At 34.9% G+C, this 25,149-nt stretch overlaps 1 protein-coding gene across 1 annotated transcript; it reads right to left on the bottom strand.

The window, feature by feature from the left end:
• Nucleotides 1–4,488: 4,488 nt before the first annotated feature.
• On the bottom strand, nucleotides 4,489–6,705 carry LOC129226429 (tigger transposable element-derived protein 4-like). Its single transcript, XM_054861031.1, has 2 exons — nucleotides 5,023–6,705; nucleotides 4,489–4,936 (listed from the first exon to the last, which is right to left on the bottom strand). Exons 1-2 carry the CDS (start codon nucleotides 6,275–6,277, stop codon nucleotides 4,692–4,694), a joined length of 1,500 nt encoding a protein of 499 aa, XP_054717006.1. The 5' UTR covers nucleotides 6,278–6,705; the 3' UTR covers nucleotides 4,489–4,691.
• Between the last annotated feature and the right edge of the window lie 18,444 nt (nucleotides 6,706–25,149).

Genomic DNA, 25,149 nt, shown 5'->3' with positions numbered 1-25,149 from the left:
TCCGGAGTGGTTTGACAGATCGGATACCTCATAGTTCCGGATAGTTAAAAAATCAGCCGGATACCGGATATCCGGTGCATCCCTAGTTTTTTACATTTCTCCAAACCAAAGCTGGTGTATATTAGTGGTCAAGATAGAGAGGTTTTCCTTCATTATATAAGATAGGACTAATTCCGTTCCTGACAAAAGCGGTCAACTTAGACAAGTGGTCAACTTTACAGGTTTTACTGTATTCCTAATTGACATTCATTTTTTATCTTTATATTTTTTTCCTTAACATCAATCTAATTGTAATCTGAAAAAAAATTTAACTACATTTCGAACCATTTTGACAATCAAAATGCATTAACAAAGTAAAAAAGAAATTAATACCAATAAGGTACTACAGTTCTTAAAATAGGTTACGATTTATTGTTCTCAAAGGTTTTATAATTTCTGACTTAAGGAGCCAAAATTTTTAACTGCTATGCTGTTTTTAGAAGATACCTAATTTTTATTATGTTAAAATTTCCAGTCAGTTATTAGTTGAGATACTATGCATACAGTGGCAAGAACATAAAATATTGATAATTACAGAACTCTGCTACTTATTTTCCTTTAGGAATGCAGGATATTGATTTTTACAGGATATCCAGCACTAGATGTTTTTATGGGGGCGTACATTTATTTTTCACTTTACGCCATCACACAGCAGTAAATTATAACTTATCTGACGTCATAAAAACCTTCTATATGTTTCGAAATATAATTTACAACAGCTGTCTCTTTCAATTATTTATATTAATAGTGTTGCATTAAAAGTAATTTACATAATAAAATATTCTGCTTTTTTGAAAAACAATTTATTAGTTGTCTTATCCCCTAACAAAAGAAAAATTGCAAGACTTGCTCCAAAGGAAAAAAGTTCTTAATTTACTCTTTACTGTAGTTAGCTTTAAAAAATAGCAAGATTAGCATAGTTCTACCAATAAATTGCATTTTTCATCAAATTTGATAAATCTTTTTAATTTACGTAAAGCATGTTTAAATAATGTCTAAATTCCAATAGTGAATTTTCCAGCTTCTGTCTTTGGTATCAGTTGGTTCTCTGTTTAACGACTTTCAAGGGACCACAAAAAATTGTCCTTAAATAGAATGCTTTTAACACTACAGTGGACCATCTGGGAAGGTGAAAAGCGGTTGTTGAATAGAGAAAGTCGTTAAATAGAGTGTCGTTAAACAGAGAGCCAACTGTACTTTTCTTTTTCATCCAGAAAATTACCAGTAGTTGGATGATCCATACTTTTTTTCCTATTAGTATTGTTTGTTTTAGTTTTTAATTAAGAATTATTTTTTAATTAATAAAAAAATTTCAGTAATGTTTATGAGGTACATCAAGAAAAATATCTAATTTCAAACTCTACTTATTCTTTTTCCTGAATTATTGTATTAGGGGCCGTCAAATGAAACCCAATCAGTGTATCTAACTTTGCAAAACACGTAAGGGGATCCATGTAGCTGCATGTGTGGTGATTCCGTGTATTGGTAGAGAGACTGATGCAAGCACAAAGTTTGACAGTGTGGCTGTACGACTAAGAGAAGGTTGACACTCAACTTTTCGTCCACAACAGAACAGGCGAGTTCGCAGGGACATTCAACTGAAACCCGGTCAATGCGTCTAACTTGGGCATTAGATGTAAGGGGCAACGTCTACTGCAAAGTCTTATGTCTAATGCAAAGTTAGACACACTGACCGTGTTTGAGTTGAATTTTCCTGTGAACTTGCCTGTTCTGTTGTGAACGATAAGTTAAATGACAACCTTCCCTTCCTCATGTAGACATAGTCACTATGTAAAGTCAAACTTTGTGCTTGCATCAGTCTCTCTACCTATACATGGGGTCACCACACACACAGCTACATGGAGCCATAAACGTCTAATGCAAAGTTGGACGCACTGACCAGGTTTCAATTGAACATCCTAATACAATAACACAATTAAAGTTGTCTTTCATTAAATTTTTCATTCATCAAAAAATTTTCATAGCATGCATGTTAGTACAATACAAATTCAAACCAATAAAATGTAACCGAGTTACGACAAAGTGTATATAAAATGCTGAAAAAATGAGTTGAAATTGAGTTTGATACACACGAAACTCCTCAAACATAAATTGGAAAAACAAAATTTTACTAATTTAACCAGTAAAAAAAATTTAACTATTAATCAGCAAAAAGTTATTGGAATTTCATTTCACTGGTTAATGGTAAAATAATCCTAGTAAAAAATATCTATCTTGCAATTTTTTTTTCATTTAACATGCATGTCATGTCAATTTTATCCAACTGCAACGAATTCTAAGGGTGGAACATTTCAACCAATACAAATTCAAATCAATAAAATGTAACACAGTTATGACAAAGTCTATATGAAATGCTGATACAAAATTTATTGAAATTGAGTTCGATATACAAAAAACTTTTCAAACATTAATTGAAAAAACAAAATTTTACTAATTTTACCAGTCGATAAAAATTTACCTATTAAACAGCACCCTATATGGGCGCCCATGGTGAGGCTTACGGGAACTCTTCTCTGTCCTATTCATAAGTTTCGAGGTGGTTAAAGACCTCTAAAGAGGGTTGAGGGTTCAAGATGAACAACGCTCTAGGCGACTGTCAACCAGCAAAACCGACAACAATGTGGCTTGTGTTCCTCAATTGTTAGACTTTGACCCTCGATTGACTATCAAGATGGTTGCAAATGAACTGAACATGTCGTCTACTGCTGTGTTTCGCATTACTCAACATTTAGTGATGAGAAAAGTGTGAGGCAAGTTTGTGCCGAAGCACCGTGCCATAATGAGCTGCGAGTCCACGAGTATTTGTCCAAACCCCAAGTGAAAATGCTGTCCCAGCCCCCTACAGTCTGACAGACTTCTTTCCTCGGATTAAGGTAGGCCTGAAATGAATCCATTTTTCATCCCTAGAAGAGATCCAATCAGCCATGAAGAAGACCTTATGGGGAATTCCCCAAAAATGCCTTTTAGGGCACTTACCAGTCATGGCAGAAGCCGAAGGACATTACTTTGAAGAATTTTAAATGTTTGTGCAAATCTGTTCAATAAATTACTTTTAAAAAAAATTGCGTTACTTTTGAAATAGACCACCCTGTATATATTTGTAGCGGAATACACACAGAAAAGTATTTTAGTTGAATATAAATTTTTGAAATAAATACCCAGGTAAATACCCACTTTAGGTATTTACCCGGGTATATACCCTGGGTATTTACCCCTAAAAATAAATACCCAGGTATTTTACATCACTATTCTGAGGTGACGATATTTGGTAACCTTAGGACCTTTAAAAACTGAAACAAATCCAAAACCACGTTTAAGCGATTTTCGGATGCAATTTAAATGATGTTAGGTATTTGGGGCATTTTCTGGAAATTTAGCAAAACTGAAGATCTGAACACAAAATTAGAGATGCTCCGTAATTTTATTGGCACAGCGAAGGGTGGGGGGCGGGGGGGGGGGGGGGGGGGGATCTGGAGTAGTAGCATTTTGACGACTTATTTTCAGACAAACTAGAGAAAAGAAAAAAATTGCTTCGAAACTTCAAAGAGAATGTTTTTTTTTTAAATGCTGTACACAAACTTGAACCTTAAAGTTAATTTTAAGTCAAATATGTACTTTTCTTTGGTTTTTTTATTATGTTTTCTCCAATGGGAGGGGTTTAACCCCCAAAACCCTCCCCTTGGACACAATCCTGGACAAAGTGTATATGAAATGCTGATACAAAATGTATTGAAATTGAGTTTGATGTACACAAAACTTCTGTAACGTAAAAAGGAAAAAGAAAATTTTACTAATTTAACCAGTCGAAAAAAATTTACTTATTAAACAGCAAAAAGTTACTGGAAATTTCATTGCATTGGTTGACGCTAAAAGAATCTCAACAAAAAATATCTAACTTTCAAAATGTTTTCATTTAACATCAGGGAAGAGAGTGGTCAGAGAGCAAAAAGCAGGAAATCCCAAAAAATTTCGTAAAAGGCATGACATCCAAAAAAATTTCGTAAAAGTGCAATTCAAAACCGCATCAAAATAAAACCTAAAAGCCATGATATTTAAAAATTCAACAAAAGTGGCTAATTTACTGGTTTTTAAAGTAATACGTTTTTAATTAAGCATAAGTAATAATTTTGTACAATTTGCTGGATTGTACCATTTTTTGCAACATTGTTTATTCCTAAATACAGTAGAAGACCGTTATAACGCCGACCTATATAACGCAATTCTCTATAAAACGCACAACTTTTCAGAAGTAAACAATATGTTTTGAAATTTAAAAAATCCCTCTGTTTTGCTTTGCAAGCACTAAAATTGTAAGGAAAATCAAATTTTGAAATAGTTTCTCATCTTTCCATCTTAATTCAAAACTTTTAAGAGAAAATTAGTACAGTAAACTCTCGTTAGTACGCCGTTGACGGGGATTCTGAAAAACGTCGTATTAAGCGGGACGACGTTATAAGCAGAACTCTTTAAAATGCCGTTTTGGAAGATAACAGGAAAAAAAAAACATACCTTACAAAAATCTGATGACTCGTTTTTAATCGCTGAAATAAAAATAACAGTCTAAAAGCAAAAGAAACGCGTATGCATTTTAACCTCTACAACTTTATTACATCTTAGTTACATCTATGCTATTATTTTTTTGTAAGAAAATTCTCCATAAGGAGTTGCTTTCCTCCATCATAAGAAGTTGGTTTCCTAAAATTTCTTATTATAAAACTTTCAATCCTGTTAAGTTCTCTCAGCATCGCTTCCGAGTTTTCGGTAGAAGAGAGCGCCTGCCGCAAAACGCTTACGGAATCGCAGGCGCTAATAAAAGAGGGAAGTTGGGGAGGTTCATCTTCTTCCTCTTCCTCATTATCAACCTCGAATTCTCCATCTTTAAATGAGAAAGTAAAATAAATACTAAACTGAAGTAAGGGTGAACTTTAAAAAGGAAAAAATTTAATAAGTTAACTTACTTACCTTTCGCCATGTCAATCATATCCTGAATTTCTAGAGTTTCCGTGATAGGCAAATCATCATCAACTGAACAATATCCAGGATACTGTTCCTCAAATTCGATGTCCAGAAAATCCGCAACATTCAGGTCATTTTCATTAGATTTGCTCTCAAAATGCGCTTTTCGAAAGCAATTTCTTATCACATCTGGCGCGATCTCATCCCACGCAGCCGAAACATAATGGATAGCATCCAACACATTTATTTTACAGGAAGAGTCCTCTCCTGATTCAATTTCACGTAAGTAACGCTGTACCAGCTTTTTACGGTATTTCTGCTTCAAAACTTTAATGACTCCTTGATCTAATGGCTGAAGCTTGCTGGTAGAGTTGGGGGGGAAATACTCGAGCTTGATGTTTTTGAGGGGGATTCCTTTGGGATGAGCGGGACAGTTGTCCACAAACAGAAGGACTTTCCTCTTTCCTTTACCGAATTTTCGGTCCAACTGTTGCACCCATTCAGTAAACAAACACCCAGTCATCCAGGCTCTATTCTGTGCTTTGTAGTTGCACGGGAAAGTTCGCACATTTTTAAAACACCGTGGTGACTTAGATTTTCCAATCACCATCAGCTTCAACTTGTCAGATCCAGTCCAATTAGAACATGCTAATACAGTCAGTCTGTCTTTACTTAGCTTACCTCCGTGGCACTTTTCATCTTTTAAAACTAAGGATTTGTCTGGCATTAATTTAAAAAATAATCCAAATTCATCAGCGTTATATACGTCCTCAGGTGCATAGTCTTTTAGTAGATTAGGGAGGAGATTTTCTATCCAGGGAGCAATGCTGTCGTCGTCTACGGCTTCGGCTTCACCACTAATTTGACGATATTTAATGCCATATCTTTTTCGAAATCGATCCAGCCAACCAGCTGATCCAGAGAAATCATTTATGCCCAAGCCTTTGGCTATTTCGTTGGCTTTTTCCGTCATAATGGGTCCATTGATCGGCAAGTTATTTCCTCGAGCTTGCTGGAACCATTGGTACAGCACTTCTTCTAAATCCTCATTTTTGCCTTTACGTACCCTCCGTCTTTTACTGATGCCTGAAAAGGCGCTGGATTCAATTTCTTCCCGTTTTTTTAATAAAGTTTTTAATGTAGATACAGGTATTCCTATTTCATTTGCAAATTGCTGCTTATTCGTAACTCCTTTTTTCTCATCATACTGCTGTATAATTTTTAATTTCTCATCGAAACTAAGAGCTTTTCTTTTAGCCATTTCTTAACGTGTGAACAAGTAACCGAATGGACCCTCACAGCACGTAGCGTAGATGGCGTAGTTATCGCTCTCTTGGCACCAATAAAAGCACCGCTCTTTTGGCGAATTCAAATTTCCTTACAACCCTTTGGAACCAGAATGGCTGATGCGCCAGCCTGTTTCCTGTCATGGAGCTAGAATCGAGGGGAGATGACGCGGCGGCGAAGATCAAACGAATCCGGGTTGCCTTTTCCTGCCATTCCTCGCTCTTTCGTATCGGCACAGGCAAATGGGGCGCGCAATGCTTTTCTACGAGAATTTGTCAAACTTTCCCAGCTTGTATTTTTTCTGAATTTCTTTTAATCTTTCAACTGATGTGAAAAATTATTTAACCATACTACTAGAAGGCCTCATTTAAAAATGGTCAACATTGGAGGCGATTTAAGATAAAATTGAGTATTTTCGTAGAGCATACTTACTTGATCTGAGAGCTCCCCATCAATGATTTTTTGACTTTTTACAAGGTGGACCTTTTCCTTAGGTGAGGGGGAGGGGGTGAGAAATTCTTGGAATTCCGAGATAACGAATGCGAACAGGGACAAAGAGGCGTACTTCACGGGTCGGAATAAAGTAGTCGAACTGGTTGCCTTCCGGTAACAGAACTCATGTTTTAACGCGAAGATACAAAAGTTTACTAGCGACGCAATATACGGACGCAATATACGGGATTTTTCCTGTGGGGACTCTAGAAAAACGTCGAAATAAGCGGGAAGTCGTTATAAGCGGGGGCGCTATAAGCGGATAGATTTTAATATTAAAAGCATATTGGTCCCAGGGACCGGAAAAAAACGTCGATATATGCGGGAAGTCGTTCTAAGCGGGGGCGTACTAACGAGAGTTTACTGTACTTACAGTAAATAGAAAATACCAGATGGCTCTTGAAAATGCAGTTGTTATGCAAACCATGAACCAACAGAAGTGCAGGATGATGCACTTTCTTTTGATTATGAAACATATTTATTTGTGAATAACTAATTGTAATATTGGTGCTTTAATACTCATTGCAGATAAAACTCATTCTGAAGTGCTAATATATGATATATTCTGAATATTAGTTTCAAAATTTGTGAAATGATCTATATAACGCAAAAACCTGTATAACGCAAAAGCTCTGGTCCCAAGGTGTGCGTTATGACAGTCTTCTACTGTAAATCTAAATTTTGAAAAAGAGACAATTTCTAACCCCTGAGTCCTTGAACAAAGGGGTCAATTTTGGCAGCAGCACAATAGTGTCATCTTTTCATATGTTTTAGAGAAAAAATACATATTTTTGATTAAAAACATTTGAGTTTATAGTGTTAAAAGAGTGAGAACATAAATTTTAAAATTTGGTCTGTTTGTAAAGTAAAAACTTACAACAGAGAGAAAAATCTAAAAACTTTTTATGTGGTAGAACATACTTTTCATAGTAAGAATCGAAAATAAATAAATATATATGTATATAAACGATTGGTTATCTTTTTCATTGCATTGGAACTCAAAATTTGATTTTAAAAAGTTCCTAATGGGGTATTCCAAGGTATTTTTGACATTTATGTAGAGTCCGTAACGTGACCTTTTTTGCCATAATTTTTTAATTTACTTTCCGGGTCGCAGCGCTAAGTACGAAGTTACAATTCTTAGTTTTGTATTATTTTGATGCAGTTAATGCTGCTCACGATTACTTTTAGTTTTCACATTTAAAATAAAGGGTGTCCCAAAATTAACGCAAGATTTGAATTTGCCACAATTTTTGCTGTGAATTGTTGGCAGCCACGGAAAAAGAACAATTTGACAGCTGGGAGTTTAGGGTTAGTAAAAATGGAGTGTTATGCTATTATACAGCCAGCGAAACAATTCAATCACTGCATAAGGAATTTCTTGTTCGTGTACTCTCTCGTTTCGGTGATATGAATTATATCCTAGATCGTGTGATTTTACATCATTAGATTTCTCCCTATGGGGTTATTTGAAGTCAAGCGTCTATGTCAGCAATCCCACAATCACCTGCGCATTACCTAATTGCAATATCGAGCGCCAATAACAGTAAACTGCTTGACCCGCCCAAACTTTCATTATTTTTCAAATAATTGTTCGATAATGAAAACGCATTACAGAATCGAAAACGCTCCATTTGTAATAACCCTAGACCCTCAGCTGCCAAATTGTTCTTTTTTCAAGATTGCCCACAATTTATTGCAAAAATGGCGGCAAATTCAAATCTTGCGTTAATTTTGGGACACCCTTTATAACAAACGCAAATAATGTAGACTATAAAATTTTTGCATACCCATGGTAATATCGACTTAAATAATGCATTTTGAGGTTCGCGTAGGCTTAGCTGTATTATATTTAGAGCTTATAGTAAATGTTCCAATTTGTGAACTAATGGTTTTAAAAGAGGTTGTTGATGATCAACTTAAGTACATGAAATACAACTTGTTCAATATTCCATGTTTACTTTTAATGAAGATTGAGGGTTTTTGGTTTGAAAATAAGTTTTAATCTGAACTTATCTTGCGGCTAGGTTCGAGTAGATTAGAATGCTACTTTGCGACATGCCTACGTCACAACCGATCACGTGAGCGAGAATCTCGATCTCGCAAGCTGACGAGCTTGGAATGACCGCCCAGATCACTGGGTGCCGCAGAGGAGGTGAGAGGCGTGGCAAAGTGTCCATAGTAATAATAATATGTACATAAAACTAGAGTAGGATGCCGTGAGAAAATTCTAATTCTTCAAAAGGTGCTGCGAATCGTTAAAGTTTGGGAATCCTGCGTTAGAAGGCACCAGGCGATGGCGTGGTGTTCAGAAGGAGTCAGGGGCTCCGAAACCCTTACTCAAGAAAAGAATGCGTCTTGGGCAAGCGAAGTTATTTTAACAAAAAGAAAAGCAAATAATGTTGGGGGGAAAATTCGATTCTTTCAAAAAGAAATCTTTAAATAAAAATATTTCACAGATGCAGTTTATTGCTTTGCAACTTAAGTTCCCCTCTCTTTCTTTCCACCCCCCCCCCTTCTTTTCCCCTAGTCAGTCTGATAAAAACGGTCTTCAAAATTTTTCTCTCCTTAACTCTCGTCCCCTGCAAGAAATTGAAAATAAGTTTTAGTAGTTCGATTGGAGTAATAATGGAAATTGATGTCCTAAAAATGCATTTATTCAGGCGCTTTTCGACCATCAATTTCAAAACATTTCCGGGGGAAGGTCCCTGGATCAACATCCTTTCACTAAGGTAACGACCCTTTATTTTTAAATAATTTAAAAAAAGCAAAAGTAATTGGTCATATTTACATACGATTTCCTACCCAAACCAATAAATCAAATTTATTTTACAATTCCAATACAAGAATTACCCCAAACTAAACAACCAATTGTAAAATAAACACTGATTTTAAATATTATGCGACAAAGTATTTTAATGTCTAACTAATTATATACGATCTCTTAATTTTTATTCACCATTTGAAGTCTGTGCCTCCTACAAACTACTAGCTAACCTAACTGACAACCCACCTTTCGTGTTATTCAAATTAGTGTTTAGCTCAGGATCCGGTGGGTTAACCCTGAGCTAAACACTAATTTGACTAACACGAAATTAATCTTTGAAACCAAACCTAGTGAGTTACAATAGGTAGTAGTTTATAGGATTTTAATTTTGAAAAACTTTGGAGGAAAATCCCTAACCTCTAATTACTTCGAAAAATCTCCAAAGATAACCTGAAATTGAGTTTTACCTTTCAGGGGAGGATTCTCTCTTCCTTTCCAAAAATTACCTAATGTTGTGGAAAAATCAGAATTGCTTTTGAAAAGAACATTAAAATAAAAAATTTCAAAAGTTGCTGACTATTCATTGGGTAATCATGCTAACGTTATCAGAACCGCTAACGTTTCCAAATATGGTCCGCAATCACGTTTTTCACAACTTCAATTAGGAAAAAAATTTGGACGACGCTCCGACTGCTCTCGTATGAAATCTGAAAATGAAAAACCTACAATTTTGAAAAGTGGAGAGGGTTTAAATCTCACCACCTAGTATCACTGAATATCTCTTAAAAACTTCGACTTCGTTTTTTAAGACTTCAATTTCAAATTTGTTTTTGGGCCGAACACCAGAACCGCACTATCCATAACATCATCAAAGTTAGTCTGAAACTGCGTTTATTAAACTTCAATTTCGAAAAATTGAACAGAGGGGTGATGGATTTCTCTTTCTCTTTTTTTTTTTTAAGAATTGAATCGGTCAAGCAATTTAAAGAAGTCTCGTTCCTTTCATTACCCAAGTGTCAACAAATAGTTCATAATAGCATTTTTAAAATTTTAATTTCTAAAAATTTTCGCACAAAGCCCCCGAATTTTCCCTTACCGTAGCATTACCAGAATCTGTCTAAACCTGCGTTCTTTGCACTACAATATTTTGGACTAATTCCCCCCCCCCGCCCCAAGCAAGAGTTTTTTAATGGTGCACTCCTAATTTTTTTTTTGGTTGCGCCACTGGGTGACAGTGTGAAGTCCTTGCCCCACCTCGAAAAGAATGAAAAGATCATGGCATTGTTGCCCCCCCCCCCCCAAGAAAAATGGAAATTGCAAAAAGGGGAAAGGGGGAGGAGGAGCTGATCTTGGTTTTGGGCCCCCTCTAAAATAAAAACATATATACGCCACCGATTCTAATAGCTCAGTATGCCGATGATACATGTTTCATTTCAAAAAATTATGGCCAATCGTTTGCCGCCCAATTAGGACTCTAAAAACAGACGTTCAAAATCAACAAATGGTTCAATAGATGGAGAATACAGATTAATGCTAGCAAAACTACCGTCATCTTTTCGCTAAAAGAGTCCCCGTTCGCTCCCCACCCAAGCTCAGCTTAAAACTTATTTTCAAACCAAAAACCCTCAATCTTCATTAAAAGTAAACATGGAATATTGAACAAGTAGTATTTCATGTACTTAAGTTGATCATCAAAAACCTCTTTTAAAACCATTAGTTCACAAATTGGAACATTTACTATAAGCTCTAAATATAATACAGCTAAGCCTACGCGAACTTCAAAATGCATTATTTAAGTCGATATTACCATGGGTATGCAAAAATTTTATAGTCTAAATTATTTGCGTTTCTTATATTTTAAATGTGAAAACTAAAAGTAATCATGAGCAGCATTAACTGCATCAAAATAATACAAAACTAAGGATTGTAACTTCGTACTTACCGCTGCGCCCCGGAAGGTAAATAAACATGGCCGACCGTGAGTAACTTCATTTCACTTCGTTGGTTGAACAGAAGCTCTGAATGGCTGACGATGAAAGCACCTAATTTTGGTGCTTTATGTTTTGATTCGAACCTAAACGTGACACGCGGTGGTTGATGTGAACACAGTTGAACCAAACTATGGTTACATCAACAGTGGACTTTCAGTTTGAACCGTATTATGGTTAAAGGTCGAACAGATATTTTTTACAGTGTAGTTTTAGATGATTGCTACTATTTCATAGGATTGGACCGATGCATCGGCCTGGCCGATGCATCGGCGCCGATGGTTCAACAATTTAGCCATCGGCATCGGCATCGGCGGCCGATGCTAACTTGCAGGAAACATCGGCCCATCGGCCTTCAAAAACATCCAAAAGCCGATGGAATTGGCCGATGTTTTGGAAAATAAATTACCTTTGCTGTTTTACTTTTTAAGAAAAGGAAGAATTCTTTTCATATAAAATTTTTACTTAAATTTCAGTATGAATTTCTATTTTAATCACCCCTGAAAGAGTTTTTAATACTGCATTCAGGTACCAAACAAGTTAATTATTGCGTTGTTTCTTGCAGCAGGATATACGTATGTATCTCTCATAAGTCATAACTCAAAAATTGTAAGCTGTAGAAGGACAAATTTTCGCATGTTGGGTGTGCGTACGTATATTGCCGAATTGGAGACCATGGAAACAAATATGAGATTCCGAAACCGGTTTTTGTGTCATTTTATTAGATTCCCGTTGAACCGACGGTAATTTTTAATTTTTCGATATTTGTAATATGAATCATAGTAATGCAGTCTTTTCTGTATCGCTTTGGTGGAGTTACAAGTTTGCTGCCCATCGAAATATATTTTGGGGTCCTATTTCTCTATCACAGAAGTTGTAGAACATTTATCATAAGCATTTTTGTAACTCCTACGGTGCCCCTATGGTTATGGGGCCTCTCGCGCAATTGCAACATTTGCTATATTTTAAATCTGCCACTGCACGTCAAAACGAACTCGAGTGCAAGTTTTGAAAGGGTTTTTCTGCTCAATGTTTATGATTATTTTGAACTCTATTTTTTACGACTATTTTTTGAATTTCCGAGAACACTTGCGTCCCCCTCCTCCCACTCCCTCGATTTCTGAAATTAAACTCTAGTTTTACTTCTGAGTTGTTTAAAACTAACACCATTCATAAAATTAGAGATTTTTTTTTTCAAACTTTATCTATTGTTTAGAAAGAATTTAGAACATTAATGTACGAAATTGATTAAAGTCGTTATGAATGGTGACATAATTCGGAAATCAAGGAGAATTTTGAATTTTTTCTTAAGAAGTGCTGAAGTAGATTCAGAAAGTCTTCCTAGGCGTTGGTGATAGCGGTTCGGTTCTGTACTAAAAAAAAGAGGCCAAAGTTAAGGCCGAAGTGTGAGTTACTCGAAAATCAGAGCGTGACCCCCCCCCCCTAACCCTTCTTCGTCGTTTCAAGCATTTCTTAAATATTTAGCGATTATTTATTTTGGTCAAGAAATGTCATTTTGCGTATTTCTCATACTTGTTTCACCTATATTTCGTAATGCGCCATTTTTTTTGCATCATTAATTGCGATCGATTTTTTTTCTGTTGTAAGTATCTATTTTTATGTATATATATAAAACCAATGAATAAGTTATTTTCGTTTTTTATAGAAAAGTTTCAAGGATTTTCTATTATGCAATTTTTTAAATTTCAGAAAATTGTTGTTAAATTGAAAAATTTCATTTGAACTTGTTTGTAAAGCTTCATATAAAAGATTAAACAATCAAATTGTTCAATATTATGTGTGCAAACATCAGATAAAGTAGTATATGTATTCGGTTATTAACTTGGTGTAAATATTGAGTTTGTTTATTGTAGCTGCGTTTTAAAAACTTCGCTCTTTTTATGACTATTTTTTTTCAGCAAAAGTTATGTTACTGTTATAGCTTTTATGAAAAATGCAAACTTTTCTATTCATAAATTTTAAATAAGTATAAAAATATTCCTATTTTGATTTAATGTTGTAATTTTTCTGTTACCTTTTTTTGTTTAATTTGATGACTAAAAAATGTCTAGGTGCAATCTTTCCACTTTAATTTCGTAATTTGTGACGGTTTCATAGTTTTATTCTTCTTATTATTTTTTCAATGATTGAACAACATAATTTAATGTTTTTTTAACTACGTTTAATGTCCCTAAATCCATACATTATTACAATATTACTGAAATCTTAGTTATATGTTCAATTAAAAAAAACAACAACAAATCAATTGGTTATTAAACAGTCTCTTTGTTTTTCTTCCCTTTTTTTCTTTCTTTCTTTCTTTTTTTTGGGCTGTTGTTCTTTCTCTTTCATCATACAGCAGTCAAAAATGAAGAAGCATAACTACACCCTATACAGACTGTAAGTAGTACGATCCAAAAGTTCGGGAACAAGCTGTATAAAACCTTACCCAGAATAGTTCACATTACCGAAGCACATCCACCTTCAAAGGCTCACCTTGAGGGACTATGTACTTCTGCCAGTGTTTATATAACTTTTGGAAACACTCCTGGAAGCCATTTTTCGCTACCTTTTGTGATGCAGCTTTATCTTCTCCTGACGGAAGAAAGCGGCGCCCCTGCAAATGTATTTTTGCTGGGAACAGGTAAAAGTCACACGGAGCTAAGTCCGACGAAACGTTATGTTATTTGTTTGTCATATCAGAGTATTGACCAATCGAACCGTGCATCCTCAACATGAAAGTCGCCTTCTTCCCCACGACAAAGTTAAAGCAGCAGCGCAAGAGATCTTACTGGAGGTTGCGAAAAAGTCTTCCAGGAATGTTTCTAAAAGCTATACGAACGTTGGCAGAGTGCATAATCATTCAAGGTGACTATTTTGTAGATAGATGTGCTTCGGTAATGTGAACTATTCAGAGTAACGTTTTATACAACTAGTCCTGGAACTTTTAGATCATACTACGTACGTATGAGTTTTCAACTTACTATTACATAACGTTTTTGAGTGACGCAAGTTTACGCGCATGAAGACATCCCAAGAGCATTTGCGATAATGGGGTTGTTTCCTTCAGTCAAAAGTAGCACTTTTTGTCACTGAAATTGATAGAATAAGCAAAAAAAATAAATAAAAATAAAAATAACATGGACCCAGAAAATATTTTTATTTTCCCAACAGTTATTTTTTAATTAATTTTTTAAAATATCTGATTTTTCAAACAAGGCGTGGTCTTGATGAAGTCACAAATGATGCTCTTTGGTGCATCTTTCTACTGCGTTTCCACGATACGATAATCAAGAAGCGAATAAAGATTGCGCTATACGCTTGCTATCAGCCATATCGTTGCCAATACACGTGAGTAAAGATGCGAAATAAATATTTTGCGCTGTGAATGGCAACACTGAATCGCCTTTCATCATTTGTGATGTCATCGGACAGAAACGTAAACAATGAAAGTGTACCGATTTTAGTATTTTTTTCAAAATACTAAACTTGAACAAACTATTTAAAAAATGGTCAGATCCTGTGTTTTTAAACACGCTCTTTCAGAAAAAAATACTTTTAAAATTTTGGAAAAGCCCCATTAACTGAGTAGGCGTTCAAAATGAATATTTCGGTCATCTATATGTTCTTATAGGTAAATATGCATGTACAGTAGGGTGGAGTGAAAAAAAAATACATTTTCGAATTTCAAAGCGCCTGTGGTCTCAAAAGTTGTGTTTTAGCATCAATATGGTACCCTTAAAATATTAGCTTCCTAAGATAATATCTTTAAGTTCCAAAATCGCATCAAAAAAGTTCAAAAATTGCAAAAAATCGATCTTTTTTTGAACTTTTTTACGAAATTTAAAATATATAATTTTGGAAATGCTTAGAGGTGCAAATTTTAACTCTATCTTTTTAAAGTTTTAGGTCGATAGACTAACTTCTTATTTTTTAAAAACCATAAAATAAACCAAAAATCGACTTTTTTCTTCCATTTTCACACGACCTTGTAAAACAAAAATAAGGTCAAGTGCACACAATCTTATCAATTTATTTCTGTTTGATTTTTTTTTTTTTTTTTTGCCATCGGCCAACGGCATCGGCCATCGGCAATCGGCCATTTGGAGGAAAACAATCGGCCATCGGCCATTGGCCATCTTTGAACAATCGGCCAACAATCGGCATCGGCCCATCGGCCAAAAAATGCCATCGGTCGAGCCCTACTATTTCAATAATAAAACCACAGTCCTACGATGAAAAAAAATACAAGAAAAGTTAAAGGTGATCCTTATGTATTTTTTGGTGCTGATTTTTGAAAAAATAGTGAAAAAATTCCATCACGTCAGAACTTTTTGTAAAATTGATATCTATTTTTTCCTATTATTTTGCATAAAAAATAATAATTTCGACAAATTTCAGATGCAGTATTGGTAAGAGTGTTTTTTCTTTTCATTTATATAACCTATTTTAGTGATTCACATATTTTTCAGCAATACGTTACTTTTTATTGGTTTAAATTTAAGAAAAAAGTTCAAAAATGCTAAATATTTACTCATTCACATAGCAAAACAAAAAAAAAAAAAAAACTCAGGAATAAATCTTTTCACAGAACAAATAAAACCGTTTGGGAGTGCAGGATATTGATACAGATTACCTGTACCAAACTTGATCAAAATCAAAAATAGTACGACATGAAAATTTGTGTATTTTATATGGAACGACCTTGTAGCCAAATTTCACGAATCTCCTCTGTTCAAGAGAAAACTAAAAGTAACCTTGAGTTTGAACTTTTTACACCAAGTAATGATGCATTTTGTATAAGAAAACCACCAACGTAATATTTTAATTCGTTTTTATTAAGTTATAAAGTACATAAAATTGGCAATTAACCAAGTAGATTAAATAATACGCATGGAAGCTAGAAAACGATATTTAATAGTAAACGTGAAATTTGACTACAAGGTGATTCTATATAAAATGAAAATTTTTGTGTCGTTCTAATTTTTATTGTGAACAAGGGCAATCTGTACGAATATTCTGCACTGCCGAATGGTTTTTTTTTTCTGTAAAAAAAATTATTCCTGAGATATAGCTATTTTGTTGCTCCGCAGAAGAGTAAATATTTGGTATTTTTGATTTTTTTCTTAAATTTAGACCAATAAAAAGGAATTTATTGCTGAAAATTCAATGTGAATCGTTAGAATAGATTATAAATGAAATTAAAAAGCGCTACTGCCAGATACTGCATGTAAAATTATTCGAATTCATAATTTTTTAAGCAAAATTGTAGGAAAAAAATAGAGATCAATTTTACCAGGAATTTTGACGTGATGGGAAAAAATGGAGGTCATTTTCGAAATCAAGAGACCAAATAACATAAGAATCAGTGAAACACTTCCCGTCAGAAAGATAGAAAACGACACAAATCACAAATTCCCGAATAAATTAAACGCAACCTACTAAAATCCTTTAAAAAAAAAGAAAAGAGATAAATCTCAAAATATAATCAAAGGGGGAAATTTTTACCTCAAAACAATACAAAATTTTATTAAGTCACAGCCGAGAAAAAAATGTGGCAAGGGGCTATTCATTAATTACGTAAGGGCCTCGAGGGGCAGGGGGGATGGAAGAATCTCTACATTCCCTTACTTTGGGGGCAGGGCCTGATTAACGCACGGTCCTGTGGGTCCGTGGACCTGGACACCACAATTTTAGGGGCACCAAAATAGGGTGAATTTCTTTCTTCCTCCCCTATTTTTGTAACTTTTACGTTGAGAATATGCAAAATTCCTTGTGAAAGGGGCACCAAATTTTACCAGGACCTGGGCACCACTTTGACTTGATCGGGCCCTGTTTGGGGGGAGGGGGGAGGGGGATCAAACCCATTCTTACGTAATATTTTCCAAGTCGATATTTTTCAATAGAAATCGCGCGGTCAAGTGGTTTGACAGGGATTATATTTCCTTTGCTTCTGGAAGGTAAAAAATGTATTAGGATGAGTTGCTTTTTACTTGTTTTATAAAGAATGAATAGAGTGAAATGTAATAAAATAATCGCACTATGTATGGCATGTTTTATTTTTAATTAGTATCGCATCATACGCAAAAAAATGTCGAAAAATATTCAGTCTAGATTGCAACATTTTAGTAAATATTTCTGTACACAAAAGGATTAATTTAATAATAGTGAATTTTAATTCGATTCCAGTGATGTAAGATTCGTTATTTTATTATTTTGAAAAACGAAATGGAATCTTACGTAAGAATAGGGGGGAGGGGTTTGAAAAATCTTACGCACCCTTTCATGGGGGGAGGGGGGGGGGGTCAAAAAATGCCAAAATCGTTTTTACGTAATTAATGAATGGTCCCCAACCTTCTGAATGCTAATTTAAAATGAGATCGTGCAAACGATAATTTTCCGATATGAAAATTAAGTTCCATTAGGCTTAATGATGCTTTTTCAATTTTCCCCGGTGATTTTTACATTTTTTTTTTTTTTCGAAATTCGAAGAAATTGAAGAAACCCTATGGGAATTTCTTCGCAAGCTTTCGATTGGCGCCAAATTCGAAGAAATCGAATAATTATTTCGGGTAGTAAAAGCCATTTAATTGAAATTCGAACGGTTCGGTTCCTTTTTGGCGTTCGAAAACCCCACCTACGTTTCTTCTCGGGTGCCCAAGTACCTCCCTGCCAAATTTGGGCCAGATCCGACCAAAACTGTGGATTTGTATAGGGAACATACACACACACACACATATTCTCTGTTTCATTTATATGGATTATAATTGTAAATCAAAATATGTTAATATTTTTTTTCGATTTTAGAGCTAAAACAGATTTGTAAATTTGACTGCTAAATAAATATTGCTCGAACAATTTTTTTAAGATTATTAACTAAATAAGTATACTTATGTAGTTAATTATCTAAAATATAACTGTTCGAGCAATATTGTATTTGTCAGTGAAATCTACAAATCTATTTTAGCTCTAAAATCGAAAGAAAATATACTATTTTGATTTACAATAAAAATTGTTTATAAGTAATTGTTAATTATTGGTAATACTTAAAATTGTAGCCATCACCAAAAACGTAAATTTAACGTAAACATAATGCTGTAAAATTATTTTTTTTTTAATCGGTTATGTTTTTCCTGAAAAAACTACTTCAAGCTTTGATTGTGTTGATAAAATGTGCTCATTTTAACATTTATTTTGTAACTCAGCGTAAAGATAGCCCAATAGAGGGTTTCATGGACCCGATTATGGCATAAAATTTTTAAGGGAAACTTTTAAGGGTTTTTAATCTCATTTTAGAGGAGGGGATCTCGCTTTTTACAGGAAGGCTTCGTAACAGTTGAAAGGGGTGCAATATCATCCTTGGGGGAAAAGGACACCCATGATGAGTAACAAGATAGTTAATAATTGCTTAAAAACTATTTTACGCTGTCTTAACCTTAATGTCCTCAAAAAAAGTCATAAATGTCGCTTTGATGTTGTTAAAATTTGTGATGGAAATATGTATCTTTTTAATGTAGAGCTAAACGGTTTAGTTATTTAGTATTATTTAAACTTTCAAAAATTAAAGTAAATTTAAAAAAACGTATTTTTAGCAGTTTAAATTGCTTATTTTAAAAAATGTTGCGTGTCTCCAATATCATACTAATATAACGTTTAGTATTTTTTTTTTAAATTTTCTGGCACTGTTAGCATGTTGGTTTATTTATCAGTAACTTTTCGATTTTAATTAAACCACCATGATAGCGACAGCAATCAGAATCATGTATCAATTCTTTAACGTAATGCCAACTTACGTACGTTGAAACGAAAATTTATGTAATAAACATTTTGATGGCTTGCAATATGGCATTGTTGTGAGGAGGGGTAGTTTAATAGAAAATCACTACATGTTAGTTGATGATCTGTGAGACCAAGAGATTCTTAGTTTGAGAAACCTTGATTCCCGGGTTGTTTTGTCTTTCGCGCAAAAAATGAGTAAATATAAAAAAAAATTGAATAGAATAAAATTTTGCCGCTTAGTGTTATTTGAAAAGTGCAGTGAACTGTTAACGGCCGTAGCTGTACAAGTTTAACTGCGCAGTTACGACAGTACTAAGTTTATGAGATTTTAAAATGTAGGACTATCGTGAAATTTTGTTTTTTCAGAATCTTCTACAAATGATAAACCAGGAACAAGTCAGATAGACCAGAATGAAAATGAACCTGTGCTTGGGCAAAATATCGGACAAGATACATCTACTCTGGATGATTGCACGAAGTCGGGAAGTGAAACTAGGGAAAAAAACCGATGTTATGGATCAAGCTCAATGTTCGGGCACATTGGAATTTTCCCAGACAATGACTATTGCGACAAATCCAATGACGAATACAAGGCAGCTCTTAATCCATAGCGACGACCCATGTCATAGTCTTCCAAGTGATAGGGTAGATAAATCGGCTAGGATTATTAGAGGACCCTATCAGCCCCGACTTGCAAGCTATCCCAGCAAACTTCTTGGGTCAGGAAAGAATGAGAGAGTAACATCCTTCAACGCTAAATGGTTTGAAATGTTTAAGTGGCTAGAGTACAGTACTGAAAAAGATGCTGCTTTTTGTTTTGCTTGGCGATGTTTTTTAATTAATGACTGCTCCGTAACGAGGGCAGCCGAAGATACGTTTGTGAAAGCTGGATTTTCGTACTGGAGAAAAGCTGTGAACAGATTTAAGAAACATGAAACTAGCAAGTGCCACATTTCAAACATTGTTGGATGGAATAGTTTTGATTGTAACCAATCAATTGATTTGCAACTTGAGGAAGCAAAAAGAAGTGAGTTGAAAGAAAAGGAAACGGCCCGTATGAAGAATAGAGAATACATGACTCTGCTTATTGATGTTGTCCGCACTTTGACCAAAGGTGGTAAGCCTCTTCGGGGACACAACGAAACCGAAGAAAGCGTTGAAAGAGGTCTATTTTTAGAGATAGTTAGGTTACTTTTGAAGTATGATCCCTTTTTCAAGTTATACCACGAAAATGTCGGAAAGAACGCAACTTATCTCGGTAACAGAATTCAAAATGATATATTGCAAGCAAATAAAAATGTAATATTGAAGCAAATTATAAAAGAAGTAAAAGATCAAGCAGTTTCAGTGATCGCAGATGAAACGTCAGATATCAGTCACCATGAGCAAATGGCGGTGGTTATCCGATACGTTCCTCTTGGAGAAGATTTCCCAGTAGAGAGATTTGTTGGTTTAAAGAGGTTGAAGAAGACAGATGCTGAAACGCTTTTCACATCCTTAAGTGAAACTTTGTTAGAACTCGGAGTCAAATGGGAAAAAGTTTTATCGGTATGCTTTGACGGAGCGTCAGCGATGGCTGGTCAATTTAATGGAGTCCAAGCAAAGTGTAAGGACGTAAATCCTTCCATATTGTATGTCTATTGCTATGCACACTGTCTGAATTTGGCTTTAGTCAGTGCTTGTACCAGCCACAAGTCCATTCCGTTAATAACGGAGTTTTTCGGTGTAGTACAATTGTTGTAGTTTCATCAAAGGAAGTCCGAAAAGACATGCAGTTTTTGAAGACTTAACGAAAAGTACGAAGTTGCGGACTCTGAAGTCGCTTTCCGATACGAGATGGGCTTGTCGGTCAGAAGCTGTTTCTGCAGTTGCAGAACAATTTGAAAATATTGTAAAAGTAATTGAAGAAATAATTGACGTTTGATGTAAAAGCGAGGGCCAAAGGAAAAGGAATTTTGCATCAAATTAAAAACGTCAACTTCATTGCCTGTTTGCACATTATGGATCCAATACTTCAAATTATGCTAAAAAGCAGTAAGACTCTTCAAAGTCCAGATTTGGATCTTTGTGAAGCTGTAGAAGAAGTGGAAAGCGTAGCTTCAGCTTTAGTCGACATGCGAAATGATGATGCTTTATTTGAGGAAATTTACAGGAAGACAGAAGAGTTGTGCTCAGAAATGGACGTAGACGTGCCAGTGCCAAGGAAAAGAAGAGTGTCTGTTCTTTTGAACGACGCTGCATCAGCTCAAGATAACGAATTTTTTGCAAGTACAAAAAAAGAAGAGCTCAAATATTTTACGTATTATCCTGTCCTTGATGCCTTAATTCAAGGACTAAACGACCGCTTTTCTCAAGAAACAAAAATAGTAATTCGAGCTATAGAAAGAATTGTTCAATTAAATCTTGGCCCAAATAAGTGGACCAGCACTGACTTAGACACTCTTGCTTATCACTTTGATATAGATCCTAATGCACTTAGCGCTGAATTGCGGATACTAAAATCACGCAAGGAAGAAAGTTATCCACCAAAAAGTGTTCGAGAATGGATTTCCTGGCTCGCACAATCACAAAGGGGAGCAAGATATGACAATTTTCTTGTGGCACTGCAAAGGTTTGCAACAGTGCCAGTCACCAGATGCTCTTGTGAACGCGCATTTTCTAAGCTCTCTATAGTGAAGACGAAGCTCCGGTCTACAATGGCACAAGATCGATTGGAAAATCTCCTCTTGCCATATGTCGAACAGGATCTTTCCGTGGCAGCAAGAGATAGTGATATTATTGAGGAATTTAAAATGATGGTTCCTCATAAAAGGAGGATGCTTCTGTAGTAGCTATAGAGTCATCGAATATTATTTAAATTATATTTTGTAAAATAATACGAAAACCTGTACATTTGCTTAAAAATATTTAATAGCATTAAAAGTTTCAAGCATTTCAAAACAGGATTATTTTAATTCTTTACACTTTCATTCGTCGTTTCCTTAAGTTTTAAAGACGTACGTATCGTTCTTGTAAATCTTAGAGCTCTGTTATAGGATGTGTTTTTATCGGTTTTTTATTTTCCGTAAGATTGTTTGCACTCTAGTACGTTCTGACACAAAATTATGCAGGTGTCTGTACATGAATTGGAGAAATGAAAGGAGCTTTTTGTTCAAAGCTAAGATGACCAAACATCTTCCATTAGCGATCTAAAAAGAGTGTGAGGTAAGTTATGTACTTTCTGGTAAGTCATGTACTTTTCCAGTGGGTATGGGGGGAGGAGGGCAAAGCTCAACTCAAGATTTATTAGAAAACGATGAAAATTACGGCCATTTGTATCCAATTCTTAATTTTAAAAAGATGGGGGGGGGGATGCTCTCCCCCTGAACCCCCTAAAGAACGGGCATGGATGCAGTGGTACCCCCATTACTGAAGCTCTGCGCACGCCTATGCCCACGTTGGGCGCCAATTGTAACGGATCCGGTGCGACTTCAACTTTCTTGAAAGGACGACACAGTTCTTGATAAAAACACAGGAGCTTTATTTACACTATGTACAGGAGAAATCGTTAACAACTGCTAAATTAATCATCAGCAATTAAACAAATATCACTCAACACCGTAAACTCAACGGTTACACACGTATTTACTTCCTAATACGAAAACAACACAGCGAAATGCCTCGCAATAAACAGAGCTAATACACTCTCAGTACAAATTCTGAATCGAAACTGAACTCTTTATCATGCATAACGCTTTTTATACACACCGAAAGAGATTTCTCAAATATTCCACAAGATTCCAAATGCCTCTCGAAAATAGTAGACCGTTATCAAATTTTATCAATGAACAAAAAAAGAAATAGGGGGATCGTATACTTTAGCCGAATGTAAAGGGGTTGTATATTCATTACGGGAAACTATTTACAGGTTACGTTACTACAATAATTACTATTTACAGAATTTGTAACAATATATTAGTTGCCAATCTTGTGCAAAAATCTTACTTCAAGATTTGACATGAGAAAAGCCTTGAACAGTCACGAAAAACAAAGATAGTCAACAATACAACAGTTGTCGCTATCGACAGGGAGTTGAGATGATACACTAAATACTGTATTGAGTTTAGGAAAGCCTTCGAACATGGATCTAAAAAGCTCATAACTCGTTTTTTATTCTACTTAGAAATTTCGAATAGGTGCCATCTTCAGCAGAAAAATCAGAGCTTTCGATGGACATATAATGTAAATATGTGCAAGTATTTTTTCATCCCTATATTAGAGAATTTATACGAAAATTGTATTTTATTGCTCCCCTAAGGGGGTTTTGCGTCCCATAACGGTACGAAAACTACCCTATGTGTTATTCTGATGCATAAGCTATATTATTGTAAAGTTTCATCAAAATCCGTTCAGTAGTTTTTGCGTGAAAGAGTAACAAACATCCATACATCCATACAGACCAACTTTCGCATATATAATAGTAGTAAGATTGTCTTTCATTTTTGTTATATTTTGAAATTATTTATTATTGTGTCTTTATATTTTATTGTAGTTTTGTATTGAAATATTTATTGCCGCGACCCGGTAATCGTAATTCTACCCAGTTATCTGAAAAATCACATGAAATGTGCTTTGTTTTTGCCCATAACCTCTTTCTAAAGAACAAATATGGCGAAGCAAACTATGGGACCTAAGATGATGAAAATTAACAGATGGCGCTTTGAAAATTAATCCTCTCAATGCCGTGAGATCGAAATATCGTTCAAGACAAAGACAAAACCTTCTCTGTAAAGACGCACCTTTCGCGACTGAACCACCTTACCTTTGTCGTATTGTTAAGCTCCGCCTGCTGACGTAAGTTTTCTAAACATTTGAGGTTTCCATTATTTCTCCAAGTCCCCTTTTCAGACCCTGACCAAACTACCATGGGCCTTACCTTTTGAACAAAGAAAGAATTTTCCAAGTCGATCGAAGCATCTTTGAGTCTTTGGAGAACATATTACATAAAAGGTCTCCGACGAAATCTGAACCTCCTTTTTAAAGTCGATTAAAAAAAAGAATGTGCATATGACAGGTCAACATTCTGAGGTTACATTGCAAATCACAATTCAGATTATCTCGATTATTGAAAGTTTAATGAAGCAAAATCAATGCAAAATTTCCCATTAGGATTGAAGAGACCTTAATTCTTTAGTGATAAGAGTTTCCCTTAAAAAAAATGTTGATAGGTTTTCTATCATCGTTTCGTACCATGTCACCGTCATCTTTTCTCTATTGCTTAAAAACTATACGCAGTAAAAATTGAATCGTTTATTTCAAAAACCAGTCAAACGACAAAGTTCTAGCTTTAAGAAAACAGTTATATCATCATGTTAAACTATTCAAATGCGATTACATCAAGTTTTACTGAAGAAAAAATATCTAAATATGCACATTTCAGTTTAAAATATTGTAATACTTATCCAAAAATCTTATAATGAGGCTAGAAATGCTTTTTCGATATTTTAGAGCTTTGTCGTTTGACTGGTTTATTGAAATAAAGAGTTCAATTATTTGGCGTCCATTAAACTTTATTTATTTAGTTTCAGTACAATGCAATGGGCAGTTTTAAAATGATCTACCTAACTTCTCCCTTCAAATTGTATTTTACGGTTGACCTCTATTCTGTTAAAATTTTTGCGTACGATACTTATTCCCCATAAGTGTGGTCCACCCATCTTTATGATCTTTTGATGTGACCTTCGGACAGAAGAGGTTGATAACCGTTACACTAGAACTATCTTTAAGTACTACGATAGAGTATAGCTAGTTATTTTTCGTTCGTGCAATTAGGAGGACAAA

This window comes from Uloborus diversus, chromosome 7, assembly GCF_026930045.1.
Source record: "Uloborus diversus isolate 005 chromosome 7, Udiv.v.3.1, whole genome shotgun sequence".
Taxonomy (NCBI): Eukaryota; Metazoa; Arthropoda; class Arachnida; order Araneae; family Uloboridae; genus Uloborus; species Uloborus diversus.
This window is presented reverse-complemented; position numbering and strand designations above follow the sequence as displayed.

Bases quoted from the DNA above. Each gene is read 5' to 3' on its own strand.
- LOC129226429 (XM_054861031.1), bottom strand. From the start codon at position 6,277: ATGGCTAAAAGAAAAGCTCTTAGTTTCGATGAGAAATTAAAAATTATA. The intron at 4,937-5,022 runs GTAAGTAAGTTA...TCTCATTTAAAG, and splicing joins TATGATTGACATGGCGAAAG to ATGGAGAATTCGAGGTTGAT.